Raw genomic sequence first — 18,624 nt, 5'->3', positions numbered from 1 at the left:
GTGTGACCCACGGTGAGTGAGAGCCCATCAGTGCCAGCTCAGACCTGCCCTGTGAGCTCTGCTGCTCCTCTCTGCCTTGCAGGACTGCAGGAATCCCTGCTGTGACCCCAGGACCTGCTCCCTGAAGCCTGGTGCTGAGTGTGCCCATGGCAGCTGCTGCCATCAGTGCAAGGTGAGGGCTCTGGGCTTTCCTGAGAGGAAAGGGAATAACAGGGGTCAAGTGTGAGGCTGGAAACTGGAGGGGGAAGGGGAGAAAACACAGCCAAATATGGAGTTTAACTCCTCACCTGGTTTGGTTTGTCTTTAGGTGCAACAGCCATGGGTGTAATCAGACTAGTGGGGTCCTTTCTTCTGGCTGGTTAAATTGACTCCTGTGGTGTCTTAAGATGAGCTGTGAGTGCTGCTGGAGTGGAGTCACACTGCCTCTTTTAAACACTGAGGGTTAAATCAGAGCTGATATTTCTCTCCACTGGCTCTAGAAGAAATCTAGACAGAGGTCTTGGAGCAAACCCTTCCTCCAGGGATAAGGGATGCTGTGTTTGCTCTGAATCCTCTTTTCTGGGGTGCAGCTGAATCGCTTTAGCTTTGGTGTTTGCTGAAGAACTGCTAGCAAAAAGTATAATTTTAAATCTCAGCTTCCCTTATAGTGACTGTTAAAATGTAGTTCTGGTTTTGGAGCCAAAGATCTCAAATTTGACAACAAATTAACTCAAAAACAAACGCAGGGAAAACATTTCTCTTAAGCTCATCTTTATGTTTGCACATTGACTGCATGCTCCTACTGACCTATCCTGAGCAAAATGGGGGAAACAATTTCCAGAAATCCACCTGGACTCACTTGGAACAAGCTCCCAGATGTGACTGTGAGTGCCCTTTGTTCTCCACATGTGTGGTGGACCAGAGCAGAATGAACTGAGCAAACTCATAAGCCAGGGAGACATAAGTTATGAATCAGGAAAATGTCTCCAGCAGAAATGACAGAAACAAACTTCCCAACCAGGGAGGGTTTGAGAACAGATTACACAAGCATCTGTCAGAAATGGTTCAGGTAAATTGGATCCTACCCTAGGGTAGAGTGAGATGGATCAGTGTCCCCATGAGGTCTGACAGTCTTACATTCCATGCATGATCTCATTGCTGCCTCGGGGAGGGATGCAGTCATTAATTGTATTCTACACAGTTCCCCCAGCTAATGAAGTCCCAGAGGCTCCAGTCTCTGCTGGCCTCAAAAACCCTCAGACAGGGAGGACAAAGTGACACACACAGGGTTCTGCCTTATCCACAGACATGAAACCACAGAGCAGCCAAGCAATAATTCTGGGTTTTCCCCACTGTCTCTTTGTAGCTGATGTCCCCAGGAACTCCCTGCAGGAAGAGCTCAGGACTCTGTGACCTCCCAGAATTCTGCACTGGCGAGTCCCCGTTCTGCCCCCCCAACTCCTACCAGATGGATGGGGCTGCCTGTGATGGGGGAAAGGCTTACTGCTACAGTGGCATGTGCCTCACCTACAGGGACCAGTGTGTGCAGCTCTGGGGGCCTGGTAAGGACACTGCCTGCACCACATTGCCAAGTGTTTCCACATTTCCACAGTGTTTCCAAGGTGTCTGGCACCTGCAAGTCACAGCCTGCTGGCCTTTGAACCAGCAAATGCTCTGCTCCTGCTGTTCCTCACCCTGAGCAAGGCAGGAGCACCTTCCATGCCTGCTGTCCGCAGCAGAGCCTGAGCAGCCTTTTGTCCTGCCTTACTCACATGGAGGAGGCAGCAAAACATTTCCCATGCTCCAACCATTCCAGAAAAAGGACAAGTGAGTGGTTGGCACGGGGTGGGATGAAACAGCCACTTGAGTCTCTCCCCTGCAGGAGCACAGCCAGCACCTGATGCCTGCTTTGAGAAGGTCAATGCTGCTGGAGACATCTACGGGAACTGTGGGAAGGACATCTACGGGAATTACAGGAGATGTGACATGAGGTACAAAGCACAGGGGCAGCCCAGGGTTGCTCAATGGAGAAGATGTTTTTATATGTTACAAAATTACGGGCCAGGAGATAAAACTGATGCATGCATTGGTTCACTCCCTCCCTCTGCCTCCTGGGAAACCAGCTGCATCCTTGTGGGACCTGGAGCCTTTACAGCTGAAGCTTTCAGCTCACCATTTTCAAACATCTAGTTGGTGTTCTTCCAAAGCTACAGAAGAGGGGGGATTTTTTAATCCTTAAGATAAATGTAGCTTTCTAACTGAGTCAAAATTTTTTAGTCCTAATTCTGATTTTGTTGAGCCATCCATGGCGACATCCCCCATCCATGGGGACTGTGGGGTGGTACCATCAATATCCATCAGATAATTCTTGGGGAGGTGCATGATCTCATCACTGATATTTCTCTCCATTGGTTCTAAAAGAAATCCTGGCAGAGCTCTTGGAGCAAACCCTTCCTCCAGGGATTAGGCTGGATGCTGTGTTTGCTCTGACCCCTCTTTTCTGGGGTGCAGCTGAATCCCTCATTTAACAATGACTCAGCACTGCTGCTTTAATTTACAGTTAGAGCTCATGTCTGCAAACATTCTGCAAGCCAGGAATAACCACTTTAGCCTTTCCTTTGACATCAGAGATGCTAAATGTGGGAAGATCCAGTGCCAGAGCTCAGCTTTCAAGCCCCTGCAGCCCAATGCAGTGGCCATAGACACCACTGTGAACAGGCAGCGCTGCCGCGGCACCCACGTGTACACATCCGACAGCGAGGAGAAGGAGATGCTGGACCCCGGCCTGGTGTTGACAGGAACAAAGTGTGGGAGCCATCATGTAGGTACAGTCCTGCCTGGAGTGGCTTGGGGAAGGCTCAGAGTATCACTTTTCCACCCAGAATGTGCTTTGTGGTTGTCAGGCTATTAATTTTTTATGTCCAATGCTCTTCTAGGAGGTTTCTGTGTTTGTTAGAAAAATAATTCCTTAGAGGTTTTGGAGAAGGACACACACCAAAGGCTTTATGTCTCTGCCAGATGAAGTTCAGGGCCAGTGCTAAATCTGGGATTTGCTAATTGGTTGAAGTTGTCTTGCTTAAAAGATGAGACACAGTTGGAACCAAAGATGTGAGAGCTCCTTCAGGGACTTGCCACGTGGGCCTGGCCAGGCTGTGGCCAGCTGAGCTCCCACTTCTCTCTGATTCCCTTGGACTGGGATTTAGTCCCCAGTTTGCTTGGGAACCAGGTTAATTCATTTCCTGTTATTCTGCCCAGGGAGTTAATTAGTTGTATTTCCAAGTCACACAATAGCACAAGGCAGTGACACGGTAGATGACCCAGAGAGCTAACTCTGAGTTTTTGGATGCTTTCTGTGCAGGTTTGCTTTGAGGGGCGCTGCCAGAACATGTCCATCATCTTTGAATCTGAGAGCTGTAGCAAGAAGTGCCATGGGCATGGAGTAAGTGTCTTCTTTTTCATCTCCATTCCAGGCTGAAGCAGGATGGATTTCTATTCTTCTGTGGCTGCTTGTCCAGCTCAGTTCTGATACCTTCCTTAGGTTTGCTCTGGACTTTGGCTTCTTGGCTCTCAATTTGAATATTTCTCTCCTGCTTGATACATTTTCTAGTTCATGAAAGTCTCTTTGACATAGGATTTAAGGAGATCTGTTGGAGTTTTATGAATTGCAATAAATAAAAAACAAGGAATAATCTTAAAGAAAAATATCTTGGGCCCAATTTAGATTGAATAAAAAGTATTACAAATACTAAAGAAAGAACATAGCAAAAAGTAACATTTAGGGTAGTTTATCCCAAGTTGCTTCCACTCCCTGAAGAAAAGAGTTTCCAGGCACTCAGCTCCCACTGGAGTGTCTCCTGTAGTGTTTAATTCAGCAAGGGCTTAGTTTGTTTTCACTTGCAGGTTTCTTAGTGGCTTCCACTTGAATCTCTAAATCTCCCCACTCCAGGTGTGCAACAACAACAAGAACTGCCACTGTGACCAGGGCTGGGCCCCCCCGTTCTGCAACAAGGAGGGGACAGGAGGCAGCTTGGACAGTGGTCCCCCTCTGCCTGCAGGTGAGAGGGACCAGCTCTGCTATGGGGCCACTTCAGAAGGACTTGAGCTGGTTGGGAGCAGAGAGTTTTCCATTTAACAAACTCCACTTTCTTGTCCTCAGGCCCTTCAGCAGTTGTGATAGCTCTGGCAATCCTGGCTCCCATTCTCCTCCTCACAGGAATCTTTTTATTCTATTATCTGAAATGCTGGAGTAAATTTGCCATCTGTTCTCTAAAGAAGGCACCTCAGTTCAGGTAAGCTGTCAGTGCTGTGCCTTGTCTCCTTGTCCTCCCTCCTGCCAGGACAGAATTGCAAATGCTGTGAGGAATGTCACTAAATTGATTTATTGGTATAGTCACTATTGGCTTCTCATTTTTTCACTCCAGTAAAGATAAAATAGTAAATATAGGAAAACAAAGTAGAAAACATATCAAGACATTAACACCCTTCTTTTTCTTTCTCTCATTGTCAGTGACACCTCTGGAACTGGACATGCCAACCCTGCCTTCAAGCTGAGAACCCCCCAGCAGCAGAGGAAGGTAGGGGCAAGGTCCTTCCACCTGCAGGGCAGAGATGCAGCTGCCCCAAGGTGTGGGATGGGGTTTCCCTTGAATTAGGGAGTGGTTTTATCAAAGGATGGGAAAAGGAAACAGACATCACCCCTGGCTGAAGGTCAGTGGTAGCTGTGTAGCACCTGCTCCTGGTGATTTCCTCAAAGGCAGGAGCTGGGATTTCACCAGGCTTGTGGGGCTGCTTGTCTCTCCTGCTGGATCCTCTGTTGTCACATCCCCCATCTCAAAACTGGAGAAATGGCAAACCCTGGGTTTATTTGCAAGTGTCACACTGATGCCTGGGTTATTCTGTTCTCTTGATATCCATTTCTGCATCATGGTCCTAAGTTGTCCCAGTCCATCTAACCAGCACCTACCAGACACAGACACACAGACACACACATGTACTGCTGTTACACACACACAAACACACACATACTGGTGTTGCACACACGCACACAGACTGGTTTTACACACACACACATTCTCGTGTTGCAGGCAATATTTTCCTCTCTTGTGGCTCAGAGACCTCACGTAGATCCTCAGAAGTGTCGCAGTAAGTACAAAGGGTGGTTTGAAGTGGAAATGCATGAGGATTTGTGTTTTTTCTGCACAGGTGATTGGCTTCCCTGAAATCCCACCCAAGCCTCCTTCTCAGCAAGCTCTGGGGCTCCAGATGAGCAGGCAGCAGCCACCCCCCTTCCCTGGCAGCCCGAGCTGCAGTGGAGGGCAGCCTGTGATACCAGAGCTTCCCAAGGACATTCCCCGCAGGACACCCCCGAGCAGGCCAGCTCCTCCTGCTCCCAAACCCCCAGCCTCTCAGGTATGGACTCGTGCTGCTGCCCTGTAGGTGCTGTTTGATGGCAGGCTTGTTCTGGTGAGGCCTCTCACCCTGGGGGAACTGTTAGTCTTGACCCAAACTGACCCCATCTTATGTGAGCTTCCTGTCCATGGGGTTATTCTGAGAGTTTAAAGGAAATATTTATTTCTTTTGCTGGCAGCTCTGTTCTAAACTTACTATGGACCCCACATTCTTATTGGAAAGATGGTAAATCACTCAGACTGACTTCAATCAATTTTGCAAAATAATATTATTATATTGGGGCCCCCAAAGAAGCAAAAGTAGCAAGAGGCTGGTTCCCATGCAGTCTCTCTCTGAAGGACATAGAGGAAAACAAACCCTATGGAGCAAAATCTTAGGGAATGGGGTTTGTTTCTAGTGCATTGTTCCTGTGAACAGCCGGCACTTCAGCAGGAAAGAAAACTAAAACAAAAGCAGGAAGCTGAGTGCTGTCAGTAAGGAATAGGTATCCTTCCCAGCTGCTTGTTGACAAGTTCCCCCTGATCTCCTTTGTGTTCCCTCCCAGCACATCCAGTCTCTTTATCTCAGTCAGTCTTATGGGATGGAACACTTTTCATAGGATTTCCACAAGAAACCTTGGTGTTTCTGGGTTAGTGGAGAGCCATGAATTGGGGAAGACAAAGGGGAAATAATTAATGTCACTTTTTGCTAGTTGCATTGGCCTTCCTGGATGTTTGCAGCATCTGCCAGATTTGCTCTCTTGCTATTCCTATAGGAGCTCTTCAGACTTGGCAGTCAGTGGAATTTAGTCTGCCTTGTCCTTCCTGGAGTCACAGGGCAAGTTCCTTGGAGAGCAATAGGTCCCCAAGCCATCAAGCATTGCATTTATGCATAGTCTGAGGAGACTGCAGGGGTTTTGGGTGCCCTCCAAGTCATGAGTGCAGCTGTGTTTGTTAAATCAACACCTGTAAGGCAGCAGCTTAGCACAGACCCTGGGCAACAACAGGCAATTGGCTCTTGTGGGGGTAACTTCTCCCCCTGGGACATGCTTTCCACTGAAATTCATTAGATGAATGGAAAATATAATGCTCTGAGCATCCTATTAGGGACAGCTGTGTGCACAAACAAATAATAACTGCTTGTGGGTGTGTGTGTTTGTATGGGCACAAGAACATGCACATATATAATGTTTACAGGCATTGTATGGGCAAAAAAACAGTGAGTGTATGTGTGTGGAACTTGCTTCCAGCCACGAAGTGCATCAGTTAATTTGGCTAATTAAAAAGGCTCTGGATCACAGGTTACCTATTACTTCCAAAACTTAAGGCTTAAATTCAAAACTATTTCTTTCTTCTCTAGGATATTTCAAGGCCGCGGCCACCCCAGAGAGCTCTGCCAGCAAACCCCATCCCATCCCGGTCCAGAGGCTGGCAGGGGAGCAGCCCTGCTGTGCCACTGCCCCCTGGGCACAGCAGAGCCCCTGGGCACCTCCAGCCTGTGGCACAGGTAGGCACTGGGAGGAGTGGTGGGAAGCACCACCTGGAATTCACCCTGAGGAATTAAAACACTAAAGGGAATATCAGCAGAACACCTCAGTGCACAGCCCAGGAGGGTGGACAGAGGGGCTGTGGGTTGGTCACCTTTATTGCAGGGATCTCTGGTTTTACCTGTTTCATATTAAGAATTCAGGGAGTTGAGCAAAACAGTGAATTCATTCCTCCACAGCCCTGAACACTTCCTCAGGCAAAGCATTTGTGTGGGTGGGGCAGAGCAATGGAGTCAAGGGCTATGGGACCCAGAAGTGTTAGTGAAAAGCAGCAAAACATGAGGATTCACACAAGACTTGAAGATCCCAGTAAAGAACAAAAATTCTTTCCAGCCTCTCTAGCTGTGGCTAAGGAGATGCATTCTCTGCAGGGGGTGTTTCACAAAAATCATCCTGAATACAGGACTTAATAAGGGACTTCTAGGCACTGAGTTCAGTGCTCTGCAAACACAAAACATCTCCACTCCACACAGCACAGTTATGTGTCTCCAGCTTGCAATATACTGGAGGCCAGCTGTGGAAAATGGAGAAAACTGCAGGAACCTCCTTGTGGGAGATGCATTCCCACGTGATGCACTGGGTTGTGAATCCATCATTCACGCAGCTCCAGGAGAGGGTGAGGATGGTGCTTGTTCTTCCATCAGTGCTTACTCCTCTTCTTTCCCCCTTTTTCCATCTCGCCCAGGGTGCTGGTGCCTGGAGAGCTGGAGCAGTGAACAACTTGCACGTGGGACAGCCAGGCTCCCGTGGGCATTCCTGAGGCAACCTGTTCCTGGCCTTCGTCACCAAAAACACTCTCACACCTTCACTGCCACGGACAGTACCTCAGTTCCCCTCCTCCTGCCCCAGCCCTGCTCCCTCTGTGACTCACCAGGCATGGCAGGGGTGCCCCAGGTACACGCCAGGCTCAGCTGGGCCCTCTCTGCCTTTTCCATTAGGGATGGCTTTTTTGTACGGTATTTAAATATTGTTGTGCAATATCCACTGCAGGGATGGGGTGATGGGGGTTTCCATGTGTTTTTAATCAGTTATTTAAGTATTACCAGGGAGAACAAGCTGTGAGTGCAGGTGCTGGCCTTGATGGGCTTTCATGTGGGCCCTGTTGGCTTCCTCAGCCCCCCCAGGCAGCTGCAGGAGCATATTGGTGCTATACAGAACCCACTGCCTCTGGGGAGAGCAGCTGGTGATAACATTCTTCAGTTTATTCTCTGTTTACAGGGGGTGGCAAGTGGGGCCCCAACAGGGAGCCAACTGTGGAACTATAATTTGTGGGGCCACTGTGGATTTTGGTCAGCTTCAGCAGAGGGGATTATTTTTTATTTCATTATTTTCCCCATGTAACACTCTTCAGCAGGAACATTGCAACCACTCGCTTGTCTTGCCTTGGTGCTGCAGATCCCAAAACCAGCCCCAGCAGGGCCCGGGAGCTCCATCCAGGTCATTAGGACACGCTGAAGGTACGACAGGGCCCCTCTGGCCCAGGTGCAGGGCAGAAGGCAGTGCTGAGGCCCCTGTGCAGCGTGCGGTACCGGCAGCAGGAGATGTTTCTGCACTGAGCTGTAACTCAGCATGGGCTGTCTGCTCCCCAAACCACTGAGAAACCTACCTGGAAAATGCCCAGGTGGTGAAGCAGCTGAACTATTAACACAACACATGGTGCTTTTGTAGGGCAGCTCTCTTACTCCAGGCTTTTCCTCCAGGCCATGGATGGAGAGGGCTGCCTGTGTGCACTTTAAGCAGCTGATGGTTCTGACCCTGAGGACCCTCCCTTATGAATTTAGTTTTTTTCTTCTCATAATAGTTTGGCTTTTGTATGTGGTTTTGGAATTTTTTTTTCCTCAGGATTTTAAAATAAGACCTTCTGTTGTGCCAGATTTTTTTTTCCTTGAAATTATTTCCTAGGAGAACACAGGGAAATCTGGAGTTGCAGTTACAACAGTCCTCTTGTGTCTGATTTATTATGGACAAATCCTCAAAGAGCATGACTGCTGCTCCACATGTGAGAAACTGCATTATTGGCATAAAGAAAATGAGTCTTGTTTGCTGGTTCTCTTTCCCTAAGATCTACTCATTAAAGAAATCCCAGATAAACCCCAAGAAGTCATTAAATTTGTAGTTATATGTAGTAGTGTATGTGTAGGATGACTTAAGCCACATTAGTTTTCACAACTTTACTACCTCTTTCTCCACAAGGAAACAGTTCACGTGGTGTGTCTTGAAATTCTCACAGATTATTCCTCATCTTACCAATTTTAGACCTTTTCTTACCTTCTATGTGCCTGGAAAACAAGCAAATCTAAAAAACCTCCTTCTGAAATAAGAGAGGGCGAGTAAAAGACAACAGCTCTCCAATCTTTGTCTTTTTCAATAGTTGGGGTATATGATATTACATATAAAAATGTGTATTCAAACAACCCCCAAACTTGTTTCTTGGTATGTAATGGCGGGTTTGGCTGCTCACAGTGCAGCAGGGCTGTACAAACACTGTAATTGTTGATTCAACCACAAGAACTTGATCTCACAGCTGAGCCCTCACTGAGGGCAGCAGCACTCCTGCTCCAACCCCTGATCTTCAGCAAATGGCCACTAAAAATCACAAAAATTATTTTCACTGCTTTTCATGTGAGCATGGGTTCAAGGTTTCAAAAAATGCCCCCAGACACACAATGCTCACAGAACAACTGGACATGCCTAAACTCTAATAGAAAACTTTATTGCTGGAATATCACAAAAATCTCCAAAAGGTAGTTTTAAGTCCTATTAAATTTTCATGTGTGCAAGTTGAGTGATTGAGACCAGGGGAACTGCAGGAGGATTTAGAGATGGTAAAACCTGATTTTTTGAAAGATAATATTACTTGGGAGAACTTATAACAAATACATCTCACTTTCTCCTATGTCCACATGTTAATGGTTTACAACAATGCTCTCTATGCATCTATGCAAATACTTGAAGAATGCAATTCATTGTGCCTTTTGCCTAGTTTTAATAAAATTTGTTGGTTGTCATTAACAAATACTCTTTCACTGTCTATTATTTCATTACCTCAGTTCAAATCTTCATTTTCTACATGGCATTTCTCTAGGGATGGCAGGATTGCTTTAATGAAATGCACTTCTGGAGTGAAGACAGATGAGTCCCATTTACAGCCATTTTCTAAAATAAAATGCACCAAGCATCACACTGATTAGGATGCCAAAACCAAAGCTGGAGTGAGTGACTTTGATTATTTTCTGCCACCGAAGGAGGTCGCTGCAGTTTTACTCTGCTCCAGATGCTTTTTCTGTTGTTCTCAGCTGTCCCTCAGCCTCTTTATCCTTTAGGGCTCCACTAGTAACATGAAATAATGAAAAACTTTCAGATAGACCTGCAACTTTTCTTTTATTTTGAAAAAACCCTTTATTTCCCTTTCCACATTCCAAAAAGATAGCACTGAAATGTTATTAAAATAGGAGATTGGATCATATTCTCTCCCAAAGCCCCACAATATATTTACTCAGTGATGCTCACACCCAGGTATAATCAGGTGAGCATCTCAGAGGACAGCAGGACACCTCATGGGGCTCAAAGAATTTGGGGGGTTTTCCAAGGTCAAGATATTTCCTGAGGGAAAAAATACTTTGTATTTACAGCCACTTGGTCTTTCAGACTGAAAAAATTGTCACAAGAAGTCTTGGAGTCGGTGGTAGAGTTTCTCTTGACATGGAATTTAACCCTGCCAGAGCTCCCCAGCCTGAGCAGGGATTGCCCTTCCTCAGGTGGGGTCCGGGTCAGTCCCAGCGACTTCACCAAGGCCTGGACACCAGAGCTGCTCTGAGAAAAAAAAAAAAACCAAAAACAAACCCAAACAAATAAAAATAATTAACACTTCTTCAGGGAAACTCCTGCACCTCGCAAAAAACCCAAAAGCTGAAAAACATCTCTCTGCAAAAACACTTCATGGCTTGAGTGTCCCTGAGCCTGAGTGAACAGCTTTTGCAAAATTCACCATGTTTTGCCCATATTCACCAATATTCTCGTCCCCTTATTTGCAGAGCAGGTGATTAAACATGGATGAGCAGAGTCTGAGCAGCACTGATCAGTCCTTGTCTCTCACCTCCTCTCCAGACGCTGGTGTGGATTTTAGAGTTCATGCAAGTGCCTAGAAAGGAAACAAAAAAAGACAAAAAGCACTAATCAATGATCCATCAAGGCCTGGAAACAAAGACATCAATGGCCACCCGGGGGAAGGAGAGAAGGGTAAACATCAGCCCTGCCAAGAATAAGAGAGGGAAGGGGCCTCAGAGAGGAGCTTTGTTACAGCACTATCATATTTCTAGAGGATTTTTGTTTCCAGTGGCTGCATGTATTAGGGCCCAGAGAGGATTAAACACTCCCCTTGCTGCCACACCATGACAGAGATCCCGTCCAAAAGTCTGGAGAAAGATTTGACTTTGGAAAAGACACTGTTTATTTTATTTTCTGCTTTTCCTTTTTGAATTTTTCCCCTGGCACCTGGAATACTGACATCACCCAACCTCCAGTCCCCTGCATGTAACCCCCTAAGTGTAGAGCATGAATACTTTGGGTTTGTCCTCTGGGGCAATGCTGGAGTTGTCCACCTCTATCAGGATGTTCTTGTCATCTCTGGTGACTGGCGCTGGCTCTTCGTTCTGAAGGACTTGGGGTAAATTCCCAAAACTGACGTCCATGTCTTTGAAAGCATGGAGTAAAAACACCCCCAAAATGATGGTGAGGAAGCCACAGACTGTCCCAATGATGTCAACCACAGTCATGGTGACCCACTCCTTAAAGAGGATGATGGAAGTGGTGATGACGATGGTGGTGAACAGCACGTAGTAGATGGGGAACACCAAAGAGGTGTTGAAAATGTCCAGAGACTTGTTGAGGTAGTTGATCTGCGTGGTGATGGATGCCACCAGAGTGATGACCAGGATCCAGGTCAGTGGGTTCTGCAGCACAGGCTGGCCAGCAAAGAAGCCCTTGATGGCAATTCCCAAACCCTTGACGGAGGACACGGAGAAGGCGCCGATAACGGAGCAGATGGCGAGGTAGATGAGGATGTTGCTCTGGCCGTAACGGGGGGCAAGGTAGAAGATCAGGAGGAAGCAGAGAGCCAGGAGGATTGCAGCATAAGCCAGGAAACCTGCAGGAGGGAGAGAATAACTCAAAACTCCAGCAGAGGGCATGGGGAGAGGTTTGCACTGCCCGGCCACGAGAGGGAAAGCGCGGCTGGCTGCGTACCCGGCTCCTTCAGCTTGGAAGTCATTTCCTCCAGAGTGGTGACCTCCTCGTCCTCTGGGGCGTGTATGACCATCACAGTGCTGCCCACCAGGCTCAGCAGGCAGCCCAGCTTTCCCAGCAGGTTGAGCCGTTCTCCAAGCAAATATGAGGACAGAATGGCACTGCATGGGACAGAAAAACATCAGCCGGACAGAAAAACATCACCTGGTGCTCTGCACTCCTTCAAAGAAGGAGCAGCAGCTCCAGGAAAGTTAAGAATGCTTCCATGTGATACAAGGACACTATTTTGGTGTAAATTAGTTGGATTCCAGGGGGTTAATACACAATCCCAGCTGAACCTGCAGAGGTGCAGGTGTGACCTGTAGATCACAGCTCTTGTGTCAGCAAGGTGCAAAAATGCTGAATGTTTTAGCACGTCCTCAGAAATATTTTTTCAGGGTTGACAGAATTATTTAGGAGCTGCTTAACATTATGAAGCTTTTAGTGCTCAAGAAAATTACTTCAAGGGCAAGTGTAACAGACAAAAAACCTGAACCTAACAACAAAAAAGCTATGTTAATTTTAACTTAATTATGAGAGCCATTAGAAAGAGAAACAGAGAAACTCTGAAAGTATGGGGCTACAGATATATCTACAAAAATATCTAGTTGTTGTCCAAAAGAAATCTGGGGCAAGACACCAGAGTAGTCCTAACTCTCAGTTTGCTTATGCATTTCACAATACAGTCTTTCTATAAAACCTTAAGTAGCTTAATGTATTTTGGTGGAACTTCCTATTTAAAAATAAGGAAATTAAATAGGGTTTCAGCCCTTTTGGGAACAGCCAGAAATATAAAACCCTGAAACATGAGAGGACCCTAAAAGATTATAAAATAAAAGGCAGGTGAAAGGCAATTGGAAAACAAGTCTGGTATTTTTGACCCCTTTAAATGTTTAGTACTCTTGATTGCAAAAACAAAACAAACCAAACAAACAAACATTAAAACCCCACCAATCCTGAGTGGTTAAAGAGCTGGAATAAGGAATGAAGTAATGCAGATATTTGCAATAATTTAACCTGCAGTGTATGTGGTTGCTCTACACATCCAGCATTTCCAGAAGGGCAAGCTGCTTAATTCAATGGTTCCCAAGTGATCCCTCAAAAGGACAACAAGTGTTAAAGTGTTTTTCAGAAAACACTAAGACTTTTTTTACTTTGGGCAAAATAAATCATAAATCATTAGTATCCCTTCAAGTCTATTTTTACTAGTCAAACAGGCAAACAAGAAAAAAAAAAAAGGCAAATTTCAATTTATAGACACAAAAATCACCTTATGAGCACGCTCAGAGCCCCCAGAGGCGTGACAATAGTTGCAGGAGCAAAGGCATAGGCAGCAAAGTTGGCAGCTTCCCCTCCACCCACTAAACAAACACAAGAAAAATAAATACCAGTGAGTTACAGAGCACTTTCTGCATTTTCCCTTGGGGGTTTGCAAACCAGCAAGATGTCACTTGGAGAGAGGGTTTTATGCTGGGGGCTCAATGCTGATGCTAAACAGGGCCAGGCAGTGGGTGAAAATCTATTTCAAATTAAAAGAGGCACCCCTGGGGAAGGGAGCCCCTCCATGGGAAGGGCTGGGGGTGCCAGGGCTTGGCCAGGTCAGGGCTCAGGAATCCCCCAGCCCAGCCAGGCTGTGTGGGGGTACAAGGGAGGGGTGGTAAGGACAGCTCCACACCTGTCCTTGGGGCTGTGGTGTCCCCTCTGGCTGTCCCTGTCCCTGAACAGCGAGGGCAGAGCCAGGTGGGGGCACCTTGAGCTGCAGCTGCCAGGGTGAGAGGCAGAAAAGAGGGCTCTGAAACGGCCTCCTGTAAAATCTGCTGCTCTCTGTGCAGCTTTGAGTCCAATTTTAGGAGATACTGTAAGGCTTGAATCCAATTTTGGGACATACGGTAAAGCTTTGAGTCCAATTTTAGGAGATACTGTAAAGCTTTGAGTCCAATTTTAAGAGATACAAGCAGGAAATAAAGATTTTAAGGGAAAACAAGTTTTTTCAAGGAAGGAGGTGCTGGCAACACCTCTTTGTTATCTCCCTGTGCTGCAGCAGGAAACTCCAGCGTCCTGCTCCCCCCGGCACTCAGGGGAGGCTGTTTGCCCTGTGCCTGGTACACAGGCAGACCTGCCAGCTGCCCTATTAAAACCGGGCTTTCCATGCTTTTGATCAGGTAAAACTCAGCCAGCAGGTCCTGCCAGTCCTGCAGGAGGATGGAGAGGGAGATCCTGCAGGGATCACTGCCTCTCCTTTGCCTGAGGAACCTCTGCTTAGGATGGGGAAACTTGGAAGGAAACAGGCTTTAATCACCATGCTCAGTTTGTTCCACACCTCATTCACAGGGACAGACCTAGGAAAAGCTGCAAACCCAGGGAAACAGCTCAAACTTACTGGTTAACAAGCCAGCCCACCAGAGCCAGTCCTTTAGGTAGCCATGGCCTCCATCTCCTGGGGAAGAAAAGCACATGCAGGAGTTAACAGCCATATCCTTCAGAGCAAGAGATGAGATTGTCCCTTTGGAGAGGGATAAATTGCAAGGGGAAGAATGGACTGGAGCTAATTGGAGCTAATCCAATTCTGGTCCTAACCCACAGGCTGTTGGACATAAGGAGTTTGAGCCTGCTGACATGGTGAGCCCTGGTTTTGCTGGGTCAGGGAGAGCCCATGGTTTTGATAAATCTGACCCAACTGGAGCTTGTCAGTACCAGCAGTGTTTGACCTGCCTGGGAGAAAAGTGATGCGCTCACATAGCAGGGGTGACACACTGGGACTGAGAGATTACAGGGCAAGATAGGACAAGGGGCAATGGAGAGTTGAACAGGAAGACTTCAGGACACAGGGAAAAATCTTTTGCTAGAGTTCAGCCTCTTCTGGTTCCTCAACCACTCCATAAATGCTGAAGTTCAAATGTTATGCTCTGGTATTCCTCAGAAATTGCTGGTTTATTTGTTTTAGGGTCTTTTTGCTTGGTCGGGGTTTTTCCCAAGAACTCTTCTGTCAGCTGTAATTTTCTGTCATTAATCTCTAATTCCTTTCAGAACGTTAAACATTCTGAAAAAAGGGAGGGGCTTGCTCTTGTTTTACTTGCATGGCTCTGCTGTGGGAAGAGTTCATGGAGGGAAGGAGGAGAGAGACATCCACAGTTGAAGCAATACTGATATTTCATTGTGCAAGTATAATGTCAAAAAGCAAACCCATCTGTGCTCAGAAGCTGTGTGTTCAGCCCAGTGACAGAGGATGGATATGGACCTGAGACTGCCTGGTGGTACAGCTGCTGTTGGTAGCTTTGCTGGCTGTCTCTGGACAGTCACTTCATCATTCCATGCCTCTGTGTCCCCATATGGGCACAAAGTACAATGGGGATGGTGATATTTATTTAATCTGAAAGATTATTTAAGAACTGTTCCTAGGCCAAAACAGGGAAGCAGCAGTAATTTAATTATCATTGCTCTGTTTTGCAGTTATGCAAGTAGGTCAGCTGCCAGGTAGGACTTACCCTGCTGCTGGAGCATGTTTGCAAGGCTGATGGGATGTGTCCAATTCCACAGTGCAATTCTGCTCTAGGCAGTGCTGCTCCACCATATATATGTGTGTGTGTACACATAAACACCCGCCTCGCCCTGAGAGCCTGGTGCTAGAGGAAAGTTATCTGCAGCTTGTTGTGCAACAGAGCTCCAAAGGATCCCTCCTGCAACCACAGAGCTCCCACAGAGCCTGTCTGTCCTGCATTCACACACTCCTGCAATCCAAGCAAGCCAAGCACGCGGAGCTGTGTCCGAGTCTCGGTGACAAAGCTGCCTTTGGTGCTTCACTGAGAGCAAGAGTGGGGTCGGGGCTGTGCTGCTCTGCTCTGGGCTGGGGCATGGCTGTGAGCTGCAGCTTTGTGCAAAGGGACCCTTTTCAGAGAGCTTTTGGCACTCTGCTTGCTCCTGGCCTGAGCGATGGCACGCACTGCTCTGCTATGGGGACACCTCTGATCTCACAGCACTGCCCCTTGCTGTTTGTGGTGCCAGGCAGGAGAACATTGCTTTTAGCCAAGCTCCTCCAGTGCAGGGCTCCATAAATTAGCTCCTTTCCAATACACAGACTGTAAATTAATTCCTTTCCAATACCAGGGCTGTAAGTTAGCTCCTCAGCTCCCACATAGCACTGCTGTCTGGCTCTCACACACAAAGATGCCTCCACAAAAGCTCCTATTTACATTGCTGATGGAAGACTGACTGTACCCAGAAGCGTTCCCTTGCCTCATGAGTGCTGAAATTAGGAGTGTGTGTGTAGTCCTAGGAACAGGTGGTCCCTCCTGCCCCCATGGAAGCCTTACCTGCCCTGGTGCCTCCCTTCTCCACCAGCCTTAGCAGCCCCTTTTTCTTGAGGATGACGCTGCTCCCGATGAGGAAGCTGGAGAAGACAGCCAAGCCCAGGCCAATGTAGAATCCATAGTTGTTTTCCAGCCGAGTTATCCAAGAGCTGTCTGAAGTGCCATTGTCCAGGATGGAGTCAGCTGGGACAGCACTGCTGATCACTTGGCACACAGCCCGGTGGGAAAGGCACGAAAGGGTGATCAGAGACCCTTGGAGATAAAACAGCAAATTACTGACATGACTATCAACAGTGCCCCTCCTCCCCTAGGCTCATCCAGGTACAGCCACCATGCTGTCACCCTAACAACACCCCAAGCTCAGGACACCTCTTTACTCACACGTGGAAATGAAATGGCAGGGTGTTGTCTGACAGATTTATGGCCTGCAGTTCAAGCTTCTCTTTGACACTGGATGAGTCTACAAGGACCTCTAAAAATAATTTGAATTTCCAAATATATAAGCCAGAGTCTCTCCACCAAATTCCAATGTTATAGAATTGAACCAGGCCTTATCAACACTTAACCTTGTTGATCCAAAGGCTTTGGTGCTTTCCAGCCAACTAATCCTCACACCTGCCAGCTCATATGCAGTATTAACTTTGGGTTTAATGTGGAGAGATGCCAACAGTGTAACTGGGCATCTGTTCCTACTCTGTGTGCTGAGCTGTGTCATAAGACGACATCAGGTTCATCTTGGACAATTCATTTCCTCAATGGTTGTATTCTACCTATTTGCAGGTTCCCTGAGAGCTCGTAAAGCAAACCCAGTCCTGCCAGTGTGGAAGGATGAGAGCAGGCAGTGTTCTCCTGTTAACACCAAAGCACTGCAGCCCTGTGGCTCTGGCCAAGGTGTGCTGGTGTGTGGGGGTGGGAAATTGCTGAGTTTCTTCCTCCCCTGACACTCCTACCACACCCAGCACATCTTTCTATTGCAATCTTCACTCCAAGTGTAGTAAAGACGGCGTGACTGTGACCATGAGGAACAGAGCAGCCAGGTGGAGTACAAAAGTCTCTTTGTAGTAAAAGACTTCAATTTTTTTTTTCCCCTGAACTCACATAGGAATTATAGAGCAAGTATTTGTGTCTCTGCAGGCAGGAGTGTGGAATGGCTAAACTGCTCCCAGCAGTGTCAGGAGCCTGGGCATGGGCCCCACATTTTTCCTGAACCAGGAGCCTGGCTTAGATCTTAAGTAGCTGCAATCCCTGGCCCCAGCACACACAGCTGAGGTTTTAGATCTGGCTATAAACGTTTTTTTAAAGGAAAAAATAGCAGTGACTTTCTAGATGAGTTTCCAAGAGTTCCCTAATACTTTTTTTCCTACTAGGAAAAACATTTTTTTTCGTGGAAATATTTCCTGGGGAATAAGGGGGGAACTTGCCTCCTGAGCTGGGTAAAAATCTCCACAAGGTACAAGCATAAAGCAGCGGGATGAGAGGTGATTACCGACTGGATTAAGTAATCCTTAAAGGAAAAAAAACCTCCAACTCCTGCCTTCTCCGTGCACTCAGAGCTGGCAGAGCGTGGTGCCGGCTGCTGCTTGAGTTTCCCCATTCCTACACAGATGTCCAAAAAAAAAAAAAAAAAAAAGAGAGAGAGAGAGAGAGAGAAAGAAAGAAAGAAAAGAAAGAGAAGAAAGAACCACCCAAAGCAGAGCAGAGCATAGCCCCAAAGCCGGGGGATGAGGCCGAGGGGTGCGGCGGGCCCGGAGCGGGAGCGGCCGCGCTGTCCCGGAGCCGGAGCCGGACCCAGCCCGGTCCTGTCCCAGCCCGGTCCCGGCGCTCCGAGCGGGGCCGAGCCGGGCCGGTCCCGCTGCCCCGGGGCTGCACCCACCGTTGCTGCAGCTGCTGTTCGTCTCCAGCGGCTCCATTGCCTTCGTTCTCCGGCCGCTCAGCGCATCCCGGGCCGAGGGCAGGGCCGGGCACACCTGAGCCCGCCCCGCTCCTCCCCCGGCCCGCCCGGCACGGCACGGCACGGCACGGCACGGCCCGGCCCCTCGCTGCGCTGGGAGCGCTCACAGTGCCCTGGGGAACCTTGCACGGACCCCTGGGCCAGCCCCGCATCCCCAGCCCTTGTCCCCA

General features: G+C 47.8%; 2 protein-coding genes across 5 annotated transcripts in view; one reads left to right on the top strand and one right to left on the bottom strand.

The window, feature by feature from the left end:
• The window catches only part of ADAM19 (ADAM metallopeptidase domain 19), a 31,691-nt gene extending 21,762 nt beyond the window's left edge, over positions 1-9,929 (top strand). The window contains exons 12-23 of one of the 3 annotated variants that reach the window (XR_010029493.1): positions 83-172; positions 1,346-1,541; positions 1,862-1,970; positions 2,608-2,800; positions 3,338-3,418; positions 3,926-4,034; positions 4,136-4,268; positions 4,487-4,553; positions 5,182-5,388; positions 6,727-6,873; positions 7,599-7,807; positions 8,265-9,929. Coding sequence is in view for 1 of the 3 variants with exons in the window: in XM_063168922.1 (XP_063024992.1) it covers positions 83-172; positions 1,346-1,541; positions 1,862-1,970; positions 2,608-2,800; positions 3,338-3,418; positions 3,926-4,034; positions 4,136-4,268; positions 4,487-4,553; positions 5,182-5,388; positions 6,727-6,873; positions 7,599-7,673 (1,407 nt within the window). In the remaining 2 variants the exon portion in view is untranslated. Of the gene's footprint in view, positions 1-82; positions 173-1,345; positions 1,542-1,861; positions 1,971-2,607; positions 2,801-3,337; positions 3,419-3,925; positions 4,035-4,135; positions 4,269-4,486; positions 4,554-5,181; positions 5,389-6,726; positions 6,874-7,598 lie in introns of all 3 variants that reach the window. The other 2 variants (XR_010029492.1, XM_063168922.1) reach the window with 2 other exon arrangements.
• Positions 9,930-10,275: 346 nt separating this feature from the next.
• Positions 10,276-18,469, bottom strand: NIPAL4 (NIPA like domain containing 4). 2 transcript variants are annotated; one of them, XM_063168925.1, is made up of 7 exons: positions 18,377-18,469; positions 16,507-16,755; positions 14,577-14,633; positions 13,467-13,557; positions 12,158-12,318; positions 11,476-12,059; positions 10,276-11,054 (listed from the first exon to the last, which is right to left on the bottom strand). In XM_063168925.1, the coding sequence occupies exons 1-7, from the start codon at positions 18,411-18,413 to the stop codon at positions 11,043-11,045; spliced, it is 1,191 nt and encodes a 396-aa protein (XP_063024995.1). In that variant the 5' UTR covers positions 18,414-18,469; the 3' UTR covers positions 10,276-11,042. The 2 variants fall into 2 exon arrangements, with proteins under 2 accessions (XP_063024995.1, XP_063024993.1); XM_063168923.1 differs by lacking the exon at positions 10,276-11,054 and having other exon boundaries at positions 11,455-12,059.
• Positions 18,470-18,624: the final 155 nt, after the last annotated feature.

This window comes from Melospiza melodia, chromosome 14 (assembly GCF_035770615.1).
Source record: "Melospiza melodia melodia isolate bMelMel2 chromosome 14, bMelMel2.pri, whole genome shotgun sequence".
In the NCBI taxonomy this organism is placed as follows: Eukaryota; Metazoa; Chordata; class Aves; order Passeriformes; family Passerellidae; genus Melospiza; species Melospiza melodia.
Note: the sequence above shows the minus strand (reverse complement) of the source record. Positions and strands in the feature narration are given on the sequence as shown.